The sequence below is a fragment of the Calonectris borealis genome, chromosome 1 (assembly GCF_964195595.1).
Source record: "Calonectris borealis chromosome 1, bCalBor7.hap1.2, whole genome shotgun sequence".
In the NCBI taxonomy this organism is placed as follows: domain Eukaryota; kingdom Metazoa; phylum Chordata; class Aves; order Procellariiformes; family Procellariidae; genus Calonectris; species Calonectris borealis.
The window spans coordinates 195350026-195377243 of NC_134312.1; the positions used below are offsets into that span (position 1 = coordinate 195350026).

The window sequence follows — 27218 nt, forward strand, 5'->3', positions numbered from 1 at the left end:
TTAAAATCAGTCTATTGCCATTACTTGTGTGCTACATAACTCTGGTATTTAAAGGCTTCTGAGAAGCATATTTTAATTGTAAATAAATTGTGTACAGTGTGTATATATTTATCTATATTATATCTATCTATATATATGTATATGTATAAATTAATTATTTTGTATATAACTCAGTGCAAATCACTTGCATCAGTTGGACCTTAAATGAATCTGTCATTTGTTTCTTAGTGTGTCACTGCTACATAAGCTGTGTTTGCTATTATCACAGGGCTACCGGGCATAATCCGTGTGATAACAGAAACGCCTGTTCTCAAATATGTTTCGTGTTTGTGTATGCTGTGAGAAGGTACCTAGAAATAGATGTAGGAAGAATTAGAAGAGCTAAGGAGGAAGGAGGTTACTGTATGTTTAAAAATAATGAGGAGTGGATCAGTTTCACCAAATAAAATACATGGAAATGTAACTGAGATAGACATTTTGAAGGCCATTTACATTCAGCTGTAGAAAGTTTGTGACTCTTAGTACAAGGTGTTGAAAACAACTTACCTATTGCCTTAATGAATGGTATATCTGCCGCTAGAGAACCTCACTATGTGCAGCGTTCAAAGTAACTGCTCATTCTTGGAGAGTACAAGATAACTCTGTGCATACTGAGGTGTCTGAAATCAAACTGGTAAGTTATTAAGCTGTAAATGTTTTTTTTTTTTAGCATTTTGTCTAGGTTCTGAGTAGGTGTTTCTGTGTTGTTCTTTCCTTCTCCCATAGAGATGGCTAATTGTTAAGAAACTCCAAAGCAGATTTTCCACATCCAGTGGACACAAAGACGATGTGCAGATGAATACCATGCCTTTTAATATTCTTACTATACAAATAACTAAACTTTTTTTAAGCTTTTAAACACATCTTGGAGATTTAAAAGACTAAATGCAGACTATGCTTGGAAAGATTGCTTTTATAGTAACAGCAAGCATTTTCATATTATATTACACTGATCTGCATGGTCCTGCCTCTGTAGGCATTGGTGGGAGCAGGATTAGCCCCTGACTATGAGGAGTAGGAGCCATTTAAGCCTATTATATCATTTCATTTTCAGGGACCTATTATTTTGCTAATGGAAGAATGCTTTAAAAGTAATAATAATAATTTGTTGACGTTACCTTTGAGGCAGGGTTCCGTTTTGTTTTTAACTAACCTACGACCAAAAATGGTATTACATCTATGATTCAATAAGAATGTACAAGCCTGTTAATACTGTTCTTCATTAATCGCATTTGTTCACTTTGACTTTATTTATTGCTGCATAAACCAGCTGAGTCATTCATAGCCAGCGTTTTAGCTCAGTCCTTCCAACAAAATCCACTAAGATTTAGTATGAGGTCAGTTAAGCGGGATACATTTCCTACATGAAGCTACAGTTTTGTGCCCTGATTCAGTAAACAGGGAAGTCTCTTCAAACCCAGTGCTTTGAATCTGCCCCGGCTTTGGGGGCTGTGGGGCGGACAATGTGCGGTCCTCGATTGCTGCTGGAGCATGACCCCACGTGCCGTCGTGCACGCGCGTAAGGGCTGTGCTGGTGGGGGACAGCCCTGCAATCCGAGGAAGCAAGCCAGTGGGAGCTTGGGGTGGACAGGGGCAGGGTGACCCAGCATGGTGTCCCCATGGAGCAGCAGGACCCCCAAAAAGTCACTGTCATCTTCCTCCATGAGCTGTCTCACCCACGTTTTGTTGTGCAACTCATAGAATCAGGGAGGTTGGCTGCCCATGAGCTCCTGCCTTGAGTTTATGGCCAACAATAGTTGCAATGGCAACTATTGTGTGTTTTTAAGGCTTAAAGACCGGGGAGCACTCATACCCTTACCTGGCTGTGTTGAGGTCTGACAGTCACCAGCCACTCTGGGGCACCACCACTGCCCACGTCCTTCCTGGGAGCAAGCGGTGGCTCGCGAGCTGGTGGGGCAAGCCCAGTCCCCTGGTTCCAGCAGGACCGCCCTCCCAGAAAGCAGCACCTCCTCCCCAAATGCCTGTAGCCATGGCAGCAGGTTTCATGCCGGCTGTTTTCCAAAACATGAGCAATTAGAGCACTTCTGCTACATTAGTTTGCATAAATGAATACAATAGTGCCTCAGTATTAATGGACGCAGAATTTCTGGCCCTGGGAATGAGAGTTGTCTGACAGTTAATAATTTCGTAAGGAAATGAAGGGAAATCCTAGACAGTGGTTTTATCCTGTCTGACAAGTCATTGCTCAGCTGGAAGGGACCCTGTGCCACCTGGCGCCGTTAGGAGGGTAGGGTTGTCCTCCTACCCTTGCAGAAGCTCTGTCATGTGCTTCTGGCATCTCTAAGCCATGTATCAATGAAATAAGATTTCTTTAAAGTGCACATTATGCCATGTCTACCATTCAGCTACCACAGTATTTTGTATTGTTACATTGCCATTGAGAATACATTATGATAATTGCATTTTTAAATGTTATACTCACATCAATACCTCATATTTTTACCTCATCTGTTGGTATCAGTCATTAGTTGTAAATAAATAATTGCCGAATTGAATAAATTTGCATACACTAAAGAATCACGTTTCCTTTGTGCACTCGTTTCATCCATTGGCACAAGAAACACGGTACATTTAAGCCCTTGCTTTCTTCATTGCAACCTGCTGTACACTAAACTGTTCTGATAAGGGACTTCAATAACGATTTTAGGCTCAAAATGATATTGTTGTCCATTATACTTATCCTGTGGGGTCCTTAAGTACACGAGCTTCATGGCAAAGATGATGTTTTCCGAAGAAGCCATTAAGCTAAGGTGGCTGGCTTGAGAAAGGTAAACTCAGGTCCTCAACAATGTTTAGGCCCCTGACTCCCACTGAATTCAGCCATGTTTCTGCATCTATGTTCTTGTCAATAATCTAAGTCGAGGTTCGTAAGAGTGACTGTGGAGCTGCGATGCTGAATGTTGGGTTCACATTATCAGACTTCAGCCATCTCAAATCTATCAAGACACTGCAAAAGAGAAAAAGATGTAACAGCAGGATAGTGATTCCTGTGGTTTGTCTTACACGTATCTACAGATGGAATAAATGTCCCGTTGGACAGGCCTGTATCTCTCCAACTGTGTCTTGAATTATCAAAAGAAGCGGAGTCTCAGAAAACAGGATGCTGAGCAGAGTCAGCTGTGAGAGACCATCTAGGAGGGGATAAGCCTTTATGTCCCACCATTCAGGGAAGGCTCAGTATTAAACTTTGGACTGAAAGGAAACACTTTTCTCCAATTCTCTGCCATGGTAGAAATGGTCAGCTCTCTAACTCCGTCCTTTCTTGCAAAAATATATAGTGATGCGCTCTCATTCCCATCTCTCCCTCCCACCCACCTGCAGCAATGGCAGGGCAAACAGACTGTCTTAACCCTAACAGCACTGATGTTTCAGCTCCTGGTATGTGCAGTCTTTATAATGTTGAACTCTTGGACATTCATCCTCTTTACAACGCCTTGCAGGAGTCACCAGCAAGGTATCCCTCTGATGCAGTTGCTCTGCAGAATCGGTGTGAGCCTTGGAGGATCGTGGCATGCCTAAGAGATGGCAGGTAGTTGTTAGACGAGAGCACAGGCTGGACATACTGAAATGTCTGTGAGATGAAAATATTGGAAGAAATATCTGGAAGACTGCTGGAGCCTGCAAATCAGGTAGGAGAGGATGAAAACTGATGCTGCTGCTCCAGCTCAATAGTGACATGGAAGAGCTGGGGAGTGAACACAGACCTTGCCAGACAGAAGGCAGCACTTAAATAGCATGACCCACTCATGATCCCTTGGGGATTTAGCATGGCCATGTCCTGCTCTCCTTGCCAGATGTGTGTCAGTCACAGCTGCACGAGGGCTTCATTGGGATGGGTGCCAGGCCAGGCAGATCATGTTATAACAACTGCAGTTGCACATCATGGTGTGCCAGGACCAGAAATATGGGGTATCAAACCCCAGATTCAGAATAACGTGGGTGTTTGGACTTTGCTAAAATGTACAATTTAAATTGTGACCCTCAACATCAAGCGTCACTCAGCTCTACTGTGTAGAAAGCCAACATTTTCCCCCAAAGCAGCAATGGATGCAGAGCAGATCCCACCTAGCACTGTGTGACTATACTGTCCCGCTTCAGTGTGCAAGAAACTCAGCTCAGCAAACACACGGGTACATGGAACTCACGGGCTAACACAGAGCAGAGCAGTGGGTCTGGGTTAATGAGTAAGCGACAGGGTAAATATTACAACACTGGAGACAACTATTTGCCTGTCTTTTAAGGAGGTCTCACACACTCCCAGATACCTTTCCTAATCCACAACAGGACCCAGACACCAGAGACTCTATGCCTCCGGCGAAGGTTAGCATCTCTTGCGGAAAAAGTAACCTGGACACTTCTCTCCTTCCGCCCCCATTGACTCTGAAACTGGGCTCTCTACCCCGCAACCTTACTACTGACCTCCCACAGGTGGCTGTTTCCCACTGCTCTCTTCCACTGTCTAAGCCCAGCTCGAGCCCAACGTGCCCTCGTCCCCACTCCGTCCCGGCATGCCCGTCTGCAGGCGGGGCTCCAGCCTGCACCCGCTCGCCCAGCCCGGGCTGCACAGGAGGCCACAGGGCTCAGCCGTCAGGGCAGGGTGACGGTGGCCAAGCAGTCAATGGTCCCAGCCCAGCTGCAATTAGGGGGGAGTCAGGCATTGCCAGCCTGCCAGGGCTCGAATCTGCACATGTCCCATGCCCCACACTAGGGACAAAACTCCGGCTTGAGGAGAGATCATTTCTGCTTCTCTCCTCCAAGGAGGCGGGAAGGCAAGAGCAGGAAAACAACCAAGAGCCTGTACCACCGTATAGGTGCTCCTCAGACCCACCGCAATGACAGGTCGGGGCGTTCGATCCTCTCCCAGGGGGTGTGTGTCCAGCAAGACGGGGAGGCTAAAGGCAGCCGTGGTTTGTACGGAGCGAACTGCTCTTCACCTTGAGCAGAGACTTGAACCGCAGCGTACGGTTCATTGGCAGCAATTTGCAAGGAGGCAGGAGGGGGTCCCGGCTGTGACGGCACTTTAACAAGAAAATACCTTGTTCTGGGGCAAGACCTCCTGCTCCAGCAGGACACTGCCCTCCTTCGTCAGAGCAGCTGCATGGAGCGCCGCTGGCAGCCAGCTAGAGGATTACGGCTTATTTCTTAATCAAAATACTCAATTCTGCAAAAGGGCACCAGGGAAACTTAGCCTAAAACTGCAGACTCTGCTCTTTCTCTTTCACCTGCTCGTAGCAGCTCCGAGACGGACACATGGCTGAAACACAGCGCCAGCACTTGCTACAGTGAGGATTTGCAGCAGTTTGCGATTTATGGGAGCAAATTAGCCACAGGGCCATCTGTCCCTCCCCAGACCACGCCTGGTCAGCTCCTTGCTGGAACAACTCCTTTGCCTCGAGAGGATACATATCGAATTACTTACTTTTTTTTTTTTTTTTAATTAAATAAACGTGGGAACCACAGGTGGTGGAACAGACGACAGTAACCCTCTCGGCAGCATCTGCTGGCCAGCAGCGCCCCGCCACGCGTGCGGGACAGATGCGAGCTGGGTGCCTGCGTGCAGCCTGACCCCAAACCCAAGCTGGGAGGCAACCCGGGGTCTGCCAGCCCGCTCGGCCGCCCCGCTGCACCTCGCCGACTCCAGCCGGGCTTGGTCTTCGAGGCAGTAGGACCAGAAGCACCACAGCTGGTCTGGCTTGACCACAAACAGTGAGTCCTTTTTTTCCCTCCAGACTCTTTCAGTTCAGACACTTGCCACGGGGCTAGCTGAAAGCCGGGAGTGTCTTTCTTAACACCAAACACGTTTGTGCCACACTGCTGGCTGTCACTAACCAGCACGAGTGAGGAGCCCGCCACGGCTGTAAGTGCAGACTGCCCTGGGTTCACGGCAGCTCCGGTGTTTGCTCACTGTTGGCCTGCTCCCAAGGGGACAGGAACTCAGAACTGGGCCTATAAAGTGCAAAATTTTAGCTCTTTAGCCTGGATTTCTCTTTCCCTGAGGAGTCACGTCCCTTTTCTCCTGGCTCAGGGAAGAGGGATCATGCCAGCCCCTTCCCCGGGCTCATAGCGTTGAGCTCACCGCACATCTACTGCTTTACAAAAGAGGTGAAAAAACTGATTTAGGGAAAACTTCCCATTCATCAGTGGCTGTATCTGGGGATCCCTGGTGATCAATAGGGCTGCTGGTAAGGAAGGACGAGCTCTGCTGCTGCAGATGCATTGTCACAGCATCGGCGGCAATGCCCACACGCAGGGCACACCAACAGCTCCCTCCTGGGGCCGCGGGACAGTGACAGCACCATTTCAGATCCGGCTTTTGCCAGGCCACCTTTCCCGCTTCCCACGAGGTTGCAGAGCCTAAGCCAGACTGCCCGCTGGCACGGCACCGATGCACACCCAGACCCACCAGCGGTGAGACCACCCCAACACGGAGTGAGCCACCACACGTGTTTTATTCACATAGAATCATAGAATAGTTCGGGTCGGAAGGGACCTTTAAAGGTCATCTAGTCCAATCCCCCAGCCATGGGCAGGGACATCTTCAACCAGATCAGGTTGCTCAGAGCCCCGTCCAACCTGACCTTGAATGTTTCCAGGGATGGGGCATCTACCACCTCTCTGGGCAACCTGTGCCAGTGTTTCACCATCCTCATTGTAAAAAAATTCTTCCTTATACCTAGTCTAAATCTACCCTCTTTTAGTTTAAAATCATTCCCCCTTGTCCTATCGCAACAGGCCCTGCTAAAAAGTCTGTCCCCATCTTTCTTATAAGCCCCCTTTAAGTACTGAAAGGCTGCAATAAGGTCTCCCCGGAGCTTTCCCTTCTCCAGGCTGAACAACCCCAACTCTCTCAGCCTTTCTTCATAGCAGAGGCGTTCCATCCCCCTGATCATTTTTATGTCCCTCCTCTGGACCCGCTCCAACAGGTCCACATCTTTCCGGTGCTATCCTTCCCAAACACCCAGACCAAGCCCCATCCACAAACATCACCTTGAATGGGGTTTACTGCCTGGCCGTCCCGATGCCCAACCATGGCCTTCATCTTTTTGAGCTGGGGTTATCATCTCGTTGTCTTGTGTGGTTCTCTCCGCACTCAAAGAGGTGCTGGGACACTTGTAAATAGCTGAGCAGTGACATTCATCTCACTGCTGAAACCACCGGGGCAGCAACGGTAAAGTTTGTGGTTATTATCAATGCAAATAAAAATAATGGTTGCAAATAATGAAAAATTAAATGGGTATCTCTGGTCTGAGCCAAAATGTTACAATATGGCCTCCATGGCCTCCCAGTATTTCTTGCCTTTTCAGCAATCACTGGTATTTATCAGAAAAGAGATGCAGTTATTGCATTTGGGTTTTTCAAATAATTGAGTAATTTAATCTTTTAAGTGCCTCTGAGATCACTTGCTGTAATTAAAGACAGAAGATGAATGACTGAAGTACAAGAGCATTGGAGGACTTTAAAAATGAATGTGTCCTTGACTGCGTCTCCTGTGCATTTATATAATGATTATCCCGCATTAATATGACCAAACAGATAAAAGGAGAAAATAATAAGAGCTTGGTTGCCTTATTTTTCTTCCAGCCCAAAAATAATATGTCACCAGCTGGAGGAATGTGCCTGTGAATACCAAGCAGGAGCAACCATGTGCTGCCAAGTGCAGGACCCCACCGCCTCCTGCTGCGAGGTGCAAGGAAAGGCAATATCCGCTCACGGATCCCGCAGCAATGTAGCAGATAAATGAGCTACAAATGTGTATAAAATCCACAAACTTCCGTCAGAAGTGGACTTAAAGGCTCAGCTAGTGCTGGGAGAGACGACTGCAATACTGGCAGCTTACTTTATGAGCATTTATTTACTCAGCTTTTGGAAATAAGACCCATTTGATCCTAGTGGAGAGAGGAAGGCAGAAGGGTTGCTGCAAAGTAATAGCCATCCACAAAAAATCCGTAAGGCCTGTAAACAGTATTTTGTCTTCTAAATAAACTATACGCCCTGGCATACCTATGTCATACCCTGGTATTCAGCTCCCCATTTCATAGCCCAAATGTAAATAAATAGGTGCCCGAAGAGGGAAGAGGAGGTGCTGAGAGAGCTGGAGCTGGCCCTGCTCCATTCTTCACGCAGCACTAAGCCCCTGGATCATGCCTGTCCCAGGCTGGAGGACCGGCAGCCTTGCACCCCTTGGGGCACCCTCCAGGCTGACCGGAGAGGCTGCAGCCTGCCGGGAAGCCCTCCTCGCCGGCTTTGCTCCCCTCCCTTTCCTGGCAGGGCATCCGATGGCCTCCAGCTCGACTGCTCTATTGCCAGACTACAAAAATTTGTCACCTCGTAAAACTTTACAGCGCAGGTAGTTTATACCGTTACACCTCTTGAACTAAACATTCGGCCAATTCGCGGTTCCCTCCGGCGGGAGGAAAAACAGATTTCTTGGGTCAGGTGTTGTGCTTGTGCAGCCCTGCTGGTTTACCGCGCTGCCGAAAGCCTGTTCCAGAGCCCTGAGCGCAGAAGGCAGCAATGCAACAGCCAGCTCGCCGCTGAGAGCCAAGCCGCCATTTCAGCCAGCATCCCGCCGGGACACGCCGTCGGCTCTGCTTTTCCTCCGGGTCCCACCGCACATCCCGCTCCGGAGGCACCTGGAGCTCAGCACCGCTCCGGCTGGGATGCGCACCCCAGCAGGGCACAGCCCCGGGAAGCTCTGGCTGGGAGGCTCCTCTGGCTCCTGAGAGCCAAACAGGCGGGACTGAGAAGGCGCTGCCCAGGTCCTCTCATTCCCTGCAAGGACGGATGCCATAAAAAAATCAGTAAGAAGTACATTATACATCCCAGGTTAGTTAAAACTCATCCCTCCCTGCCAAAACAAAACCCCAAAGTCTTGTGTGTTACGCTCTTAGTAAGGAAGAAAGTCTTTCCACTAATAAAAAAGAAGTAAAGTAGAAACTAATCCAACTTGATGTGAATTTGCAGTATTTAGAAAACCTCACCACTGTCATTCGCACTGCTCTGATCAGCATGCTGGTGACCGACCCCCTCTCCTGCACCTCAGACCCCCACGGGCCTCCTGGGACCTGGGCCAGAAACACATTTGGATGAGCTCAGGAGGGCTGGGACTGGATAACTATGCCTCGCCAGGTCGTGTTGCAAGTAACTCTTGCAACAAGGAGGCGGCTTTTGACAGTAAAATTCATCGTGTAGGAGGTATACCTATTAAGGGGCAAACATGATGGTGGTAGGAAGTTTATACATTAGATCCTTTTTCAAATTTTATTTTTTTAACAAGGAATATTCAAAGTCCCATGGCCCATCCCCACACCAGGGGATGTTCGCTCAGCTCCCAGGGTGAGGAACTCGCGCATCCGCTAGTGCCTGTGGCTTTTCTGCCCTGCTTCGTTAGTATTTTCCCTGGCTTCTCTCTGCCTCGCTGGCCCTTTTGCCACTCCTTCACAAACACACACACGAAGCATCACAAAATAATAGCCAGCAAAATGTCAGCACCCACAAGTGTCTTGGCTGTAGGCTGCTATTACTTCAACTTTCTGGTTTCTTAACGATCTTAATTTTCTCAGAACCGTTTGACAGAAAGTGGTGGGTTTTGTTCAACTCCAAAATAAAAGCCTCTGATATGTTGGATCCTGCCACTTTCACCTCACCTCGTTATTCCTTCTTTTTCCAATCTCTTAAAAAAGGGGGCTTAACTGGCCAGCACCAGCCGAAGCCTTGTGACAGCTGGCAAAGAGCGGTTCGGCAGTCCACAAGCGGCACATCAAAGACGGGAAGAGCTTTCTTTCCCCTTTCTTCTCCTCGCCTCCTCTTCTCGGCTTTGCATGAGTGAAGAAGGAACAAGACTGAAGTTTCTCAGCTGAAGCTGAAATCTAGCACCTACATCTGTCTTCTTTGCCCTGAATAAGGGCATTTTCACCTAAGAGGTTTTTGCAAGCAGAATGAACAGAACAAGCTCTCCAAATGACTCAAAAGCAAATGAATACAATGCAAGGAGAAAAGTGAAGGGCAAGTTGTGTGTTTAAACTTGCTGACACTTGTATGGCCACTGTCCCATTCATCAGTCTTCTCCCTTTCTTCTTCCGTTAGCCTTGACATTTACTTCCCTTAGGATGTTTAATAAGGATGCTACAAACTGACTGCTTAGTGCCACAACTATGGTGACAAAACCTTCAAGCCTGTGAGTAACTCTACTGGAATAGGAGAGCTGTCAAATTTACTGCAGCATTACTATGGAATAGGCTGTTGCAACAAAACACACTTATATTGGTATCGTTACTTCCGCAGGCTTTTTAAATAGCAATAGTCACTCTAAAAAAAACAACCAACAAAAAAATCAAAGAACCAAAACCCCTCCAAAGCCCTGGGTCTGTTGGAAAAATCTCTGTTTGGACACAGGCCCCAACAATCTGCAACAAAAGTTATAGTTAGTTATGTGGCATTGGAAAAACAAATGGCAACACCCCACTCCTTGCAGAGTTATCGTAACAGCCTCTCCTAAGGTACTCTGTGCTTCATGTTGCAAACAGAAAAATTGGGCAGATTAAACAGTAAGATCATGTTCCAATTTGTTACGTACAGTATCTTTATTCCATTTCTGAGATTGTTATAAAAGCAATACAACATTCATTCTTTCATTTAGCAAAGACATCCTTCCTACAGTCATGCTGCACAATCTTTTCAAGAAATAAAACAGAAGCTTTGCACTCACATCACAAAAATATTTTGAATAAAAATATAATTTTGTATTTTACATGTCTAATTTGGAGCATTGAGCAAACTGGCAAGAACATTTCATCCTAGAAACACGGTTAAAATCAAGAAACTGGTCTACATAAGATACTGCATGTTAACATCCATCACATGCAGACTCCAGTTGGTCTTCAGAAAATAAAATACCATCCTCCCCTGAGCTGTCTTTGCAGCCTGAGTATGGAGTCCCCTCTGCTCCAAGTCCTTGCTGCTGTCGGCGTTTCTGCTCTAGATGCACAGATGATGATGGGGAAGTGCCAGATCATCGCTCACACGTGGGTACCGAACGGAAGAAGTGCCCCACGGCCCACAGCCTGATCACAGGAGGTGATTACCGCATCAGTTTGCATGAGCACACCGCAATTCTCCTTGGACAGGTACCTAATCTTTGCTTATTCAAGGGCTTTTTTGTTGTTAGTGGGGGGTGATTTTTTTCAAGAAGATTGACAAGAAACTCGCGCTGGCCCCTGATTACATAAAATGAAGCAGATTCCTGAGGCAAAACCATACCATTATTTCCATCAGACCAGCCTGTATCTTCCCTGGCCCATCACCGCGCAATCCATCCACTGAGAGCTATGCATTGCTGTGCACAGGCAGCACCGCAGGCAGACGGCTTAGGAGAAGACTCTGGCAACTGCTGTGCCCAGCTCAAGCTGGTCGCCGCTCTGCAGTGATATTTAAAAACTCTTCTGAAGGGAAGAGCATCAAAGGCTGCGTTATTTCTATGGACCACAGCACCATGAGTGGAGGCGATCATACAGCTTCATAGCAACAAATCCCAATTTACCTACAAATTAGATATCCAGCTGGTGCCATCTGCCTGTCGGTGGTTACATATCACCCAGCCTCTATGGGAAGAGCCTGCAGCATCTCCTCCTTGCTCGGACTGCTGTTTCACACGTTGCGCTGTGGCTGGGCCATTAAATAGCACAGGGCAGCGACTCGCTGGATGGTTAATGGTTAGTGAAGTGTCAGGATGGGCTGGTGCCCACCGGCACGGCACCCGTGCTCTTCTGGACTTGCCCTGCCCAAGCCCCCTGAACCCCTCAAACCGAGGGGAGGCACGTATGCTGGGCATCTCAGAAAGATCAGGCCCAGACTCTTTTTGTTTTACCAACAGCAAAATAATTATAAGATACATACACACACACACATAACATACAAGTTAGGCATGACCTGGCTACAGTTTGTATTAAATGACTGTCGCTTTTTGTTAGGTACTGTGAAGGCATCTGACTACTGCAGTAATGTATTGCAAGGTGATTCACTGCCATGCCACGCAGAAAGCCATTTAGCATTTCATGCATTTAGGGAGAGCTATTTCTTTGTAATCCACACTGCACCAGGCACCAATGCATAAATAAACAGCAGTTTAAAATTTGCTCTTCTTCAGCAAGCCCTATCAGGCTATAAATAATTTTTATATATATTTTTAATACTTCATCACTTACCCTGCATTTTTCACCTTCATCTCCATACAAAATATACATTAGTGCAAAAAGAAACCATTTTAAGACTGGAACTAGAGGACAAATATATTATTCATTATGATAAGATACTAATTCTTTTCTATTTCTATAGATTATTTAAGAAAAAATATAATCTTGTTACAAATGAAAATCATATTTCACATGTAAGTTTTAATTTACAGTATAGAATCACGGAATCATAGCGTATTCAGGTTGAAAGGAACCCTGGGAGGTCATTTAGTCATCTACTGGTCATCCAGTAGATAAACATCACATTTAATACAGCATAATCAGCTTTAGTAGATAAATAATTCTTAATTAACACAAAGCACATTTCCTTTAAAATATTCTTTCCAGTGACTGACATTATTCACATAGCAATAAAAATACAATTGCAGCTGAAGGCAATGCAGGCCTAGAGTTAGAGAGCGGAGAAAAATGACCTCACTGCTTTATATCGAGGACACTCCTAATGTAGTGATTCACAAGGCAGGCAAAATAACGTAGGGTTTTTTCCATTCTCTCTCTATTCCTACTAATAAACAATGTTGCTAATATTTTGCTAATTTATCTTGCTGAGAGAAAAATGAGAGGCCCGCAGACGTCCAGTAATACTTTGGGATGAAATGCTGCCAGGGCCAGACCCAGCTGCTCAAAGGAGACCCCCCAGCCAACCTGGAAGAGGCTTGGAGCAACAGCTCCAAGATCTCAGACCTTGGCAAAAGGCAGCAATAAAGTGCTGGATTATTATACCAAATGCTGGGATTTAAAGTCTCCACACTCAACACAAATGGCATGCAGAGACCATCTTACTAAACCACCCACAAGTTTCCAGCAGGTAAGCAGCCGGGCAGCAGCAGAGTGCCAGCTGCGTGCAGCTTGCTGCGAGAAGGGCAGAAGCGGGGTGCCCCAGCCCTGCTGTGTCCGTGGGTACAGGGCAACAGGGCACAGGGTCAGGCACACAGTTGTCTGACAACTGAGACAGCAAGGACATCCCAGATCCTGCTCTCTGCTTTTTTACCGAGCAAATCAAAGAGCAGCCCTTTCACCCTTTCCATCTCTTCCCGTCCGATGGCATGACCCCTGCAATCCCTGGACATACCCCTGCTGCTTTCCCCACTGAAAAAGACACAGTTCCTTTAGCTGAAGTTCCCCAATGACATCCTGAAGCCCGATGCAGCCATCAGCAACCTGAGTAGTAGTTCACTAATTTACCGAGATCTCTCAGCAACACAGGCTCGTGTCCCCCTGTTCTTCCCTCTGCATCTGCTCTGGCGCTGCTTTGTGCAATTCTCCTCCGTCTCTGCTCAGTCATGTTCCCTGCTCCAGTCAGGTGTTTGCTCTGATCACGCAACATCAGCATTAAACTCTAATTTGGAAAAGTAAACCATTTTGTTTCTCCCCAGTCTTCTCTTGGAGAATTTGACATTCAGGCTCTTCCATCACTCCGTGTCTCCAAAACATACTTTTACCTGTCCAACTCAGCGAGGGAAAACCAAGGAGGGGAAAGCATCTGCTCAACAAAAGGCCCCAGGGAAAGTTGTGAGATAACTCCAACCACAGGAATTAAGGACTGGTCATAAACCACACGTACTAAACCAGAGAAAACGATTTCTGGAAGCCATATGCTAGCAATCTCTTCTCAGTGTCAGTGTCCTGCAGTATCAGGCAATGTAAATGCCTTCCTAGTGCTGAAGCAATCACGACATTGTGCGCTCTTATTTCAGATTTCCCAAGGGGATGCAAGAGAAAGGGCAGTGAGTGATGCATTCAAAGGGGCAGCTCTATTTATACCTTCTTTCTACCCTCTTGGAGTAGTAAGTAATAAAGACTATAGTAACAATAAAAGCAACAAATATGAAAGAGATAAAGGCTAATAATGATTTTCTGGTTCGGAAGAAGTGGCATTCAGGACATGAGGCAATCTCTTCTGGGCACAGCAACTCAGGAGTTTCAGGACCAGGAAAACCGTTATTGTCAATTATTTCTCTGTAATGTTTCATAGAAGGCTTCGGTTCATATTGATTTGCAACGTAACTGTAGAGACCATATTTAGGAGCAGTCTTGTCATTAAAAGAATAGACAAAATATCCTTGCAGGTTAACGTTATCCAAAGTGTAAGCTGCGAAAGAAAAAAATGGGTTGAAGAAATGAATAAACTCTCTTTGGCATTCAAGAGCAATACCATATGCCAATACATAAAGCAGGGGCAGGGGGATGCTAAATCCACATCTGCACTTCTTTTCCCAAAAATAAGGTAAGGCACACGTACATCTATGAAGTGTTTGCCATAAAAAGTAAGAATTTGTCAGCCATTGCCAGACAGTGTGATCTGTGAGTATCCTGTAATTTATTTCCTTGTGCTTGGTAAACACAGCTGTGAGTGCGTGACTGGAGCTTATCATGAAAAGATGGCTCTTTTTTATGTATGAAAGAATAAAGGTTTTGGTTTTCCTGCACCTGGATTTCTGCAACCTGTTTCTCTGATTGCTCTTGCTCCCTTGCAGAGCACCTCCTGATGAGGACGGCTGAGGAATGGAGGACATCAGGCTGCACTTCTCACTAGCAAAGACACAGTGACACCAGAAAAAGACGCGCCCGTGCTAAAGTCATGTACTGGGATATCACCAGTGCAAGTGGAAAGGTTATGCCAATCATAGTCCTCTCTTGTTATTGACCGAAGTTTCTGATCGAAGATGACCTGCATTAGTCTTTATTGAGAACATGTCCACAATCCATACTGCTACTGGAAGAGGTCCAGCAGCTGGAGCATTAACCTTGAGCCATCAGTCCCGCTTGACAAAACCAATAAATACATAGTTGTAAATGCAAACTGTAATACTTTATCTTTCAAAATCACTATTTTTAACAAATTAAAGCAACATCTTCTAGCAGATGAACACAGGACTGAAAGCTAACAATTGCTGGATTTTCATATGCCTCTGAAAAAAATTCTTTCTGCAGCCACATGTAGGACATTTAGCACCTCTAACCTACTTTTCAGGTGTAAAATGAAATAATATATACCTTTTACAGAGCTGTTACCCAGGATAATTAGTTAGTGTTGTAAAACCGCATGTGGATTTAATGGTGTTACATAAATGGTTACTGCTGTTCTTTGTTTTCAGTTGGCAAAGATGTACTTGAACAGTGTACAAAGCACTTAAAAATATAGCCTCAGACCAAAGGGTCCCGTACTGTATTCTGGAATCATTTATCTGCACAAACCTGTTGGCTCCCCTGGAACAATGCAGGTGAGCAACATTACATGCACAAATGCTGCCACACGCAGTCCCTGAAACCAGCTGGAGGAAGAAGGCAGAAAAGGAACTTCAAGGCGAGAGCACACATGTACCAAATCCCCTCTCATTCCTCTCCAGCGTGACACTGAGGCAAGGACACGAGATCTGTAATTCATCTGTAATTCAACCCTCTGCACAGAGTCTTGCAGAAAAAATGCAAGTTTTGGAGAAACCTGAATCAGTCATGATGCCAAGGCTAAGAGCTTGCTCCCTGTGTAAGGACAAGATGGACAAAAGCACAATATCAGTGGGAGAAGACAAGAGAATGAAAAAGCTGGTATTACTGACAGACCAACCACTATGGAGGAGTGTATGATGTCCAAAGTGGGAGAGTAAACTTTAGGGCAAGTATTATGGCTAGTTAGCAGGGACACATTCACCCATGACAAAGAAGGTGGAAAGACAGGAAAATATGGCTTATGTGTGGTGGTTAAGTTGAAAAACATAGGAGCTATTTCCAGGCTGGATAGAAGAGGGGAGAAGGAAGTGATTGGGGGATAGCAGTGACTGGTACCAGATCAGTACAAATGACAAAGTTCTGCAAAAAACAGGGGGATGTGCAGGTGTTCTGGCTAACGTGAGCTCGGAGAAAAGTCGATATCCATACACACTTTGAAAACAGAAGTGCCAAGAACTGGTACGGTCTAAAATGGTAGGAAGGAGAGAAGCAATACAGAAAAAATATATTGAAACCATAAGCCCAAATATAGCCAAGATATGTTTTTAACTACAGATGCAGAAAACATGCAGCCAGTGTGTCAAAATGCTGGAGAAGGAACTCTTGGGCACTTAATATTGATGTTCAGTAATTCGTGGAAAAGGTGGAAATTACAGAGGAGGAAGTTAAAGCCAATACTTAACAGAGTGGACAGGATGACCTAGCACATTATGGAACTTCCAGCCATCCTTCACTACCTAGCAAAAGAGTGGACTAGATTATATAAAGCTTGATAAATAAGAATTACAGGAGATATATATGATTAATGCCAATCAGCTTAGCTTTATGAAAAATAAATCTTGTCAAACTAACTTGACATCTTTTTAATGAGATCAGCAGATCAATAAAAGTAATGATGTTTGATGTAATATACTTGTAACTTCACAAGGCAACTGACTTGGTATTATATGGCATTTGGATCAAGAAAATAGAATGTTACGAGGTCAAGGGGAGCCCATAATAAACAGATTTCAAATGGTCTCAAATAGAACTAGTAAGTCTTGAAATGTAATTGCAGGTAAGTGTCACAGTAGGTGTATTTCTACTGTGGTCATGGAGATTGGCTTTTAGCACTAAGATATTTAATTATCTTAAATATATCAGCAACCTGAAAGAGAAGTAAAACTATTTCTCACAAAGTTTGCAAATAACACAAAGATTAGGGACAAAATTTAGCTAGTGTAGCAAGCTTTGCACAAGCAACTGGCATTTGAACGTGACCAAATGTGAGGATGTCAAAGAACAAGCAGACCATACTTTGGTAGAGGAAGTTCTGCCTGGGGGGCAGGAATCTGTAACCAAGTGTGTAATCTCAGTAGATAACCACAGAGTTGTGTGTAACCAACCTGCTGCCATGGCCGAAAGGGCTAACGGGCTGCTTAGATGTACGAAAGAGGAGTAAAAGGTAAGAGGTTACATTATACCTGCCTGAGATATAGGTGTGGCTGTGCCAGGAACAGTGTGTCCAGGTCTGGGTTTACCCCTCTTAAGAAGAATGCTGGCAAACAGGAAAAAGTTTAATAATTGAAAGGTTCTAAATGATGTTTTATAGTAAGGGACACAAAGAGCTTTGTCTCTGCTATTTATGAGAGAGAGAAATGAGAGAGAGCTTGTTTTCTGTCTTTGAATACCTACATAGGTAAAATACATGGAAATGCCCAACAAAAAGGCTTAAAGCTGAAGCTAAAGAAATTAATACTGGAAGTAAGATTTATATATATACTTATATATATACTTATATACACTTCTGTATAAAAACAGTAAATAATTAGACGCTGCAACAGCTCACAGTGAGATGTAGAAAATTCTTCATCAGTAAAAATTATCTCATTCGAGTTTTGTGCTTTTCTTAAAAAAACAGTGTGTGTGGTATGACAGGATGACTCAAAATGCCTCTTTTTTGCCTTATAATTTATGAATCTTTGAGACAGAGAAAAAGACCGGTTTGGGTTCTGAATAGCAGGAAAGAGTCCAGGAAATGGCATAATGAGGCAGATAGCTGAATTATTATGAAGATCACTGTTGGATAAGATCGCTGTGTTGGATAAGATACAGAGACAGCTGAGGAACAGAACTCATACCCAGCCCTGAGGCACTCAGTGGAGAGAAGCAAAAAAGCAAAACAACAGTAGAAATGCAATAAGAAGAAAATCTGACTAAATACATGTGGAGCTACTCACATAACATCTACTTAAATTTCTTGAATCCACAAAAAAGTTCTTCTGCTGTCTTACGCAGAATATGTGCAAGGTCAGTCTTCCTGATGTTTAGTAACACAAATCAATCGTAAAACAAAGGAAAAACTATCTGTTATCCTGTAATAACATTTAATTATTTATGGAGTATTCTACATAGGATTTATTTTTCTAAAGTTAAATATACTCCATCACACGGTGTATACTAATACTGGGATTTGTGACATATAAACCATCTATGGTTCCTTACCTTTTAAAGCTTCATTGATGTAATTCTGTATGTAATACACTCTGAGCTTATCATGCACCATATTCTGGTCATCGTCAATTCCATTAGCTGTAACATAAATTGGGACATCGCCATACTTTGATTTAACCCACTTGAGCAATTTACGCAGTCCCCAAGGCACTACTGCAGCTCTGTTGGGGGAATGCAGCCATGTGATGTCATTGATCATTTGAACTTCAAGATAGTGGTCATATTTTAGTGCATCTTCTTTCTCCCAGCCCACAAGGGTAGTAGTGTAGTGACTCAAGGCAAAAAAATCAAATGAGCCCTGGATTAACTTCTTTTCGTCTTCTGAGAAATAAGGCAAGTGGAAATTATACAGGTCAACACTGTTTCTTCGGTGAAGCCATGCTCTCATCTCCTGTGGGTAGTCACCATTCCCAAAGATGGGCTCTGCAAGCCAGCCAATGTCGAACTCCAAAATTCTGTCAGCAACTTCTTGGTCATTCCTTGAAAAGGGACAAGCTGGTTCCACCCAGTCAGCTTGCAGAGCTATAGATATTTTACCCTTCTGAGATCTCCTGAATTTTTTGTCATAAAGATGCCATGCTTTCGCATGGGCTTTCAACAGGTTGTGCCCTGCAGTGTATGTCAAGTTTTTCACAGACGGTTCATTCATTGTGATCCAAAATCTGACATGGTCCCCAAGACTTGTAAAGCAGAATTTGGCATACTCAACAAAAGCCTGAACAGTTTCTGGGTTTTCCCAAGCTCCATATTTGGCAAGGGAAACTGGAAGCTCTTGATTCTCGGCCATAGGTTGCCATAAAGCAACAACAGGAGTTATGTTAACCCTGAGAAGTTCACTAGCAAAACACTGATAATAATGTACAAGTGTGTGGTTGATTAGAGAAAGGTTACCTAAAGGAAGGATTAAAGACCATTTCAGTGAAAAATGAAAGTGTGTGACATGCATTTCTTGCAGAAGAGAGATCTGGAGCCTGATAGCAGCAAAGTCAACACAGTGACGCTTGCGTTTCGAGGTGAAAATTCCATCGACTTTAATAAGCTTCTTCGTCTGGTGAACATCCCACACATAAACATTAGAGTCAAGAAACTGGGTGGGTGTCGTGTCTACCTAGGTAGAATAAGAAACATACCAGATTCAAGCTGTTTGTTCTAGGTAGGTGGGAACGTCATAACCATCAGGCACAATATGTAGTGAAAGAATATCGCAAGTCAAAACATTACATTTAGCACCTCTCTCGCATCTCTGATAAGGTAACATCTCTGGCTCATATGAATGAATCAATCTTCTGTTAACATGGGACGTCAGAAAAGTACCAAATCTATATATTTTCATCCTACTTTCCAAACAAGCTTATGCTAATGATCACCATGTTTATGTCTTGGGATGACTGGTTAAGGGATCAGGAGCACAAGTAGTGTTCTCCTCTATTCTTCCAGTTGCACGAAATAATGAGGGAAGAAACAGGAAGAGCCAGCAGATCAATACCTAGCTCCAACCATGGTGTCACCAGCAGAATTTTGGGGTTTTTGATCATGGGTTGGTCTACACGACACCAGGCTGCTGGTGACAGACAGGGTACACCTGCCTCAAAGGGGGAAAAGAATCTTTGCACAGGAGTTAGCAGGACTCATTGAAAGACCTTTAAACTAAATTTGAAGGGGGAAAGGGACTGGATCAGGATGCCCAGGGAAGTGGTTGAGTCACCATCCCTGGAGATATTTAAGAGACATGTAGATGTGGTGCTTAGGGACATGATTTAGTGGTGGACCTGGCAGTGCTAGGTTAATGGTTGGACTCTATGATCTTAAAGGTCATAACCTTTATGGTTCTATGATTCTATGATTCTACCTTCTCCAGATTGCACCAGTCTGTATGGGAAACAAGGGATTGCTCAGGGATAAGGCACTAAACCTGCGACAGATCTCCAGAGAAGCAGATCTTCAGCAAAGACTTCAGTAATTTTTAAAATGTTTTTCTTTCAAGATTAAGAAGCTATACCGAAGGGCCTACAGAGTCTGTATGTGGTAAATTAGCCAGTAGCTTCAGTTTCAAGACCACTCCCTGAAAAGAAATAATGAATGCAACATCATTTCTGTGTTCAGTTCTTTTCCTGACTATGATGAAAGATGAATAATGCTCTGCACTTGATTTTTAGCACGAATTCAGTTGACAAGCAAAATTTTTCCTTTTTCTTAAAGATGTCCTTTTTTATTAACTCATACTGAACTAATTTCCAAGTTATTTCAGCAGGTTCTTGATGTCTGAATCAATTTTTTTTCAGGCCTCCAAGTAAACCCACTATATGTCACTCCAACACTAAATGCATTTCCCATAAGTCTTTAGAGCTTCAGATGTCAGAATTGCCTGTATGACATACTGGACACAGTAGAAGATGAGCTTCTCAGGGTCCCACAGAATTATACTTTCACTTTTAATGAATATCACAAACACAATAAGGACTAGAAAATGAAAAAGTGAATTACTTAAAATAATGCACAGTGTAAAATCTCCTCATTCATACTCTGGTGTAACTCTTTAACTCTTACAAGGAAGATACTGGTACCACATGTGTTTCTTTGTCCTTTTTTCCTTTTTTTTTTTTTTTGGTGCAAGGTTCCCCCTAAGTTCAGATTTCCTTGTCCTGCCCTCTGTTTGAAAAGCAGGTGTCAGCCTACAACCAGTGTTCAACTTGTAGCTGAGGCTCTGCAGACTGTGTAAAGAAGCTACTGAAAATCAGTTGCTGTTTTCTCCGGAGAGGTCAGTACTGTGCTTATAGAAGAAAGTAATAAAAAACAGTATGTCTGAGGGAAATTGCTTTTCTGGAGAATTGTCCCTTGTAGATTACTGAAGCATGCATTGCCACTAATACTGTGGGAATGCTGTCAAAAGGGTTTTTCCACTGTGATGCATCTACAAATCACACTACCTAAGCCTCACAGTACAAAATGTTTGAATGGCCTTTTGCAATGAAAATATTCAGCTTTGAAGGTTTGGGGGATGGGAGGGATTTTTAAACTGTCTTAAGCTGACCGACTCTGCAACTTTATAGCTGTTATCAATCCCAAAGACAGCAATTCCATTTCCAATCCCTAATCTATCTGGGAGCTAGGAGGATAATGACTGTTGAATCTTCTTGGAAATTGGTGTACCGGGTAAGGAGGCTGCAGTATCTTTCAAGAGAACAAAGTCAGATCTTACTTTTGGAGTGAGAAAAAACGAACAAGCCCCCCATACTCTAGCCTTAAGAAAGATTCTGTCTTTGTGGAAAATCTAAATTAAAAATTCTGTTCTTGGATCAAACCTCAGTGTTGAATTTAACTACACCTCTTTACTGTGGTTAGAGAAGCCCTGCAAGCCAAAACAGCATCTGAGAACTACAGAGCCAAACGTTACAGAAGCCATAACTAAGCTACAATTTTTACACATGCTATGAAGTCTTAAAATTTGAAAGGTTCTCTCAAAGTATCAGATTTAGTTGAAATAAAGAGTGAGAGCTATGAACTGGATCCATGATCTAGCTAGGTGCTATCCAGGGAAGGCCTCTGACAGACACAGTACTACACAAAATGACAAAGAAGGAATACAGAAATTTTGTCTAAATCTAATAGTTTACTTTTTTTTACACAAAAGCCTCTAACAACGGTACCAGTATATATATGCGTAAGATGTAGAAACATGCCACTGGACTTTTAAAAGCTTTCAGGAAGTTTTCTAAAACATGTATTATCATAGCAGACAAATATATTACCATTAAAATTATGGACATAAAAAGCAGTAATATTTCCCATTTCATACAATAGGACATTTGGAACTACACTTTTGGAATGGATCAACCTCCATTCGAAAAGGACTGACTTCCACGAACTGATCTCATAACACGTCCAGGGAAAATGAACATCAGACCCCTTTCAATTTCCATATTTTTTTTTTAAATGTTATTTATCATATCTCAACCTGACTGGATCTCCTTGGTCACACGCAGAAAGTCTAGTGAAGACTAAAAGACACGGTGTTTGGTACAAAAGGCTTGTACCCATCTCCTTGCAGCGCTGTGGTAATATACATCAGCAAAGACACTCTACCCAGAGAGTTTATCAATATGAACTTGTGCACTGATCTGGCTGGACAGCCTGTCGGCTTTATCATCAGACTCACCTGAATGTAGTTGTCAACAATTCCCCAAGCAAAGCCACAGGGAAAAATCCCTTCTATGGGCTGGTTTTCAGGCAAAGGTGGGAAGCCATTTTTTTCTATCAGCTTTTGATAGAACAAGACAGAAGATTTGGGCATCAACTTCTTGTCGTGGCTTTCAAAGTCAACATAAAACAATCCACGCCGAATGCTGTATCCCCTGTGCCATTCAAAGCCATCCAGGAGGGACCAGACCGTGTAGCCAAACACATTAACTCCGTCGTACCGGATGGCTGAGGAAAGAATAAAACCAAAAACCAAACTTATCGCAGTGCTCATTTTTCCTCTGTAGATCACACCGTATCAGCAATGTTTGCGGTATTCATGTGTAAGAACAATGCGATAGCTCAGATAAGTATCTCGGGGCCTGCCTCAAAGCCCATTCAGGGAAGATATTTCAACTGCACTCAGGGAGCTGCCAGGGCATGGGTGCACTGTGCAAGGCAGTAGAGGTACCTGGCTTGGCTTTAAACAAGCCAGATTTAGAAAGAGAAGCAGTGCAGCAGTGGTTTGAGCAGTGCTGCTAGTAGGCATGCCAAACCTCAGCCTCGGAGCAAAGCACACCACGCTTCACCTGTTTGCAGCAACTGAGCTAGTAACTGCACTGCACTGCACTGCACTCTGCTAAGCACGCACTGCAGCTCACTCTGGGGTAGCTTAGGTGCCATTAATGCAGCACTACCCTGTATGCACACAGAAGTTACACTCTTTTTGATCCTTCCCCTCCACTACAAATACATATCGAGAAAACCTTGACAACACTTTTGGTGTGCTGATGAATTTTTACTACCAAGGATTTTAAGTAGAAGTGATAATGCAGGAAGACCCTCTCTACTTGATAATTCTGTCTCTTTCCATCTTTTATAGCATAGCATTTTCCAGCTTAAATATTTAAGGGTTTCTAAAAGTTCTAGGTCAACCATTTGACTTTTAAGAATCGCCACACACTTTGTAGGTTAAAATCAGGGTCTACTGGCATCTGTTAGTACTGCCAGCTTTACAGTTTTATTTTGAGATTCCAAATGATACTCACTTTTAGTTGCATTAAATGCTGAGATTCAGCAAAATGTTCCTGGGCAAGGCTCGGCTTCAGAAAAGCACAACGGAGTGTGCTTATTTTAATTACATAATTAGACCCACCCTAATTCAGCAATGCATTTAAGCACATTCTTAAATGTTCTTTTGAACTTGAGTTTGGCTCTGTACGAAGAGTTTATCTTTATTACTCACCATCTTCTGTCAAACCAAACTGGGTACTGACTGAATATAATATTTTCCAGCCTAGTAACACTGAAAGCGTTATTTCAGGCAACCAGAATATCAAGATCCTCATTTCCTGGTTTTATTAATGTACCTCATTAGAATCATTTATAAAGGACCACATGGATTCTTGATTGTAACCCTATTTGAATCAATTAAACGAACTGCGGTTAAATACACAATGAATATGGCCCAGTCTCTATCAGAGGTCATGAGAAAACGTCTAAGGAAATGGAATATTTCTCCTCCTAAAGGCATAATTCTTTTGTGTTTGACAAATGCCAGTATTTTTCTAACCTCTGCATGCATCCATGATGACATCTGCTGTACCAGCAGGGTAAAAGCCAGTACAGGTCCACTTTGTGAACTGGGCTCAGTGAGAATTTCTCTTTGAACACCATCTCATCCCTTCTGTAAGTCATCACACAGCACTCCCACACTTCTTGAGCACCTCATAAAAATTCTCCTCAAATCCTTCTTTAAAAATGCATTCACTTTTAAGTGTCACCTATGAAAGAAGCAACTTGAAAAATTTTTGGAAGTTCCAAAAAGTTTGGAAGTCTCAAACATAGTATCCCACACGAATTGCATGTTATTGAAAAACCACAATGAAAATTATTGTCTTTTTTTTTTTTCCCTTTGTCTATCTCCCTTTTTTTTTATGTCTGTTGGTGTACAAGCCAGGCTGACTGAAACCTAAACTGTCCTTGTTTCTGAAACTCAGTGGCCTTGTCCATACTACCTACTGGAAATAACTCCTGACCTGAGCAATCCCCCACAGCATGCCTAGAAGCGTGCTACTGTGCAGGCCAGAACTCTGCCAGAACTGAGTTAAAAATTAAACAGTACTTCAGCTCACGCTCTGTTTAGCTCACTAGTATAGAAATAGTCCAAGAAAAATTGGCAGACCCATAAGCATCAAATACAGATCCTTAAAACCCTCTGCTCAGCTGCTATCCAACCCCAGTGCATCAAGGTGAGGTGTGTGAAGCCCACACCCCCTGCTTCCATGCGGACGGTGCCCAAAGATCTCTGTTTTGCCTCTGGACATACCTAAGAATAGCTCAGTCCTGACCTGTCGGGGGCCTGGCTGTTCCCGTTCTCCTTAAGACTCTTTGAATTCAGACCTGCTAACTCCCCAGATAATGACCTAACCCCTCAGTTAGTCAACATGGCACAGAGGAGCTTGCATGCCCTCCTGGTCAACATGCTCCACTTTACAAGGAACAATCGATTTACTCGTTGCACCAGAGACAGAGCAGAGAAGTGAGTATGACCCTGGAGTAAGTGGTTAGATACCCACCCATGTGAGAAGACATCTCCAACCAATTAGCAGCTGTAATTAATATTTAACTACTTTATATTACAGCTCTATTTACTCTATTCAACCCTAAATGGTATTTGGAAAAAAAAAACAGAAAGATCAGTAACCGTAAACAGTAAAAGGATTTAGGGCTGTGAATCCCAAACAAAGAGACCCTTTCCCAGAGCCAAAAAAAAAAAAAAGCGTGCAGTGTCAGAATGGGCATCTACATCAGCACTTCACCTGAAATCAGGAGCGCACTTTTGAGCAAATCTCCCTCCTTATCACACTTCGGTTCCCATCACAGAGCGGTCTCAGGATGCATGACCTGGGTTCCTTTGGGGTGAAATTAATCCAGAAATGGGCTTCAGGAATGCACACAGTGTGGACACCAGGCCCTCAACACTAACTCTTTTTACTCTACAGGCTTGCTCCGACAGGGCTGCCCTTAACGTAGATATAGAAATAAACAGTTTTGTCTGAACCAGTGCATCTACACAATCAGGCAAAGATACTCACCAAATCTAGGAAGCAGCAAAACCACGTTTATGTAGCCTTGGGTCTACATTAATTATCCTTGCTTCTCAGTGCTATAGCTCCAATGTCATTTTACTGCCCCGTGACTGCTAGAGTGAATCTGGTGGCAACTAGCTCACGAATCTCTACATTACAGTGCTTTGCTGCACTGGATAGACGTTCTAGGTCACTGAGAGAGACAACATGCGCCTTTGTCTTTGGTCTTTAAAGTTGTCCATCAAGACTGCTCACAGCCAACATGATGCCTTTTGTGGATCTTTCCCAACTAAATTCCCCTAGGTATTGCATAGAGAACTTCAGTATTTACACTGGATTTTGCAGATTTTAATGGGCAGAAGAGTTGGGTCCAATCATTTTCATCATAATGATGCCGAAGCCCCTTCTGCAGATCCAGTCTGCCTCTGCTCTTTTTTTTTTCTGTAAAAAGTTTAGCCAAGTGTTAGTATTCTTAACTTAATATAACAAGACTACTGTTGTTGTTGCTGTTACTATTATTTACTGAGTGGCACATTCAAAGGAAAGAAACTCTGTAAATTGAGAATGTTTCCAGCCAGCTGTGATTAAGGCAGATCCTGTGTGTACGTCCAGCAATTTACAAACTAAGCAGAAATATGGATAGTGGGAATGTGACCCCTTATAGCTCTTCATCTGACTTCATGCAAACTAGTAATACCGTACTTGCAATAGTTAGTAACTGTTTTATATTTCATTCTTCCCATTTTGGATGCGCTGGCTCATGTATATATTCACCTGTTAATTTATTTGTAATAATTAGGTTTCTGGAATAGCAGATGAAACAAACGTGGGACTCCTGCATCTTCATGAGTGCTGAGAATAAAATGAAAGCCATTTTTGCTCATCCCCGGTACGAAAATAGCACCGTAATACAATGGCTATCTCATCTGAACTAATAGCTACAATAATACTGTTTTTAAAACCAGAACAGTAAACTGTAGACAAGTAAAACAATTATTAAATTGTAAATTAAGAAATTAAAAGACAATAAAAGTGGAAATGGGAAACCAAACAACTTATTGGTGACTATTAGGGTTGAAAAAATCTGTTTTGCCACAAGGAAATGGGAATAACTCTCATACAAGGTAGCATATTTCTCTTACTGTTTGGAAAAAATAATAGGTTAACAATTTAAATAATTTAGATTATATAACCTCAAACATTCAGTTCTCCTTAAACTGATGTAAATTCAGATTATTGTGATTGATGTCCAGAGCTGTATCAATGTAAAACTTGTGCAAGGGCAACACTGAGATGCAGAATGAAAACATTCCAATTTTTCATTTAAAAATGTATTCTTTCAGTCTCACGTTTTCTTCAGAGGAACTCCTATTGCATAGTATTTACCTTCCCACATATATATTCTTACATTTTGTACATACGCATTCATACATCTAAGACATGGAAAACAACTATTAATAAATAACACAGTAAATTTCCCTAAGTCCATTGTGACTATAGTTCACACATGTTTTGCACTTCCTCCTGCCAAAGACAGTAGGAATTTTCCTACTGACTTCAAAGACAGCAGCATCAAGCTCACCAAATGCGATCTGCAGATATTAAGGGTCTTCAAGAGCTGAAAAGAACACACCCAGGAAAGGGATTTGGAGTCTCATTTCACAAGTGCCAAGATGAATGTTAAAGACTAAAATTA

At 43.4% G+C, this 27218-nt stretch overlaps 1 protein-coding gene across 1 annotated transcript in view; it reads right to left on the reverse strand.

The window, feature by feature from the left end:
• Nucleotides 1-14065: 14065 nt before the first annotated feature.
• The window catches only part of KL (klotho), a 47940-nt gene continuing 34787 nt past the window's right edge, over nucleotides 14066-27218 (reverse strand). The window contains exons 3-5 of the mRNA XM_075140074.1: nucleotides 22411-22679; nucleotides 18246-19362; nucleotides 14066-14403 (exon numbers count right to left, since the gene is read on the reverse strand). Coding sequence (XP_074996175.1) covers nucleotides 14066-14403; nucleotides 18246-19362; nucleotides 22411-22679 — 1724 coding nt within the window. The remainder of the gene's footprint in view (nucleotides 14404-18245; nucleotides 19363-22410; nucleotides 22680-27218) is intronic.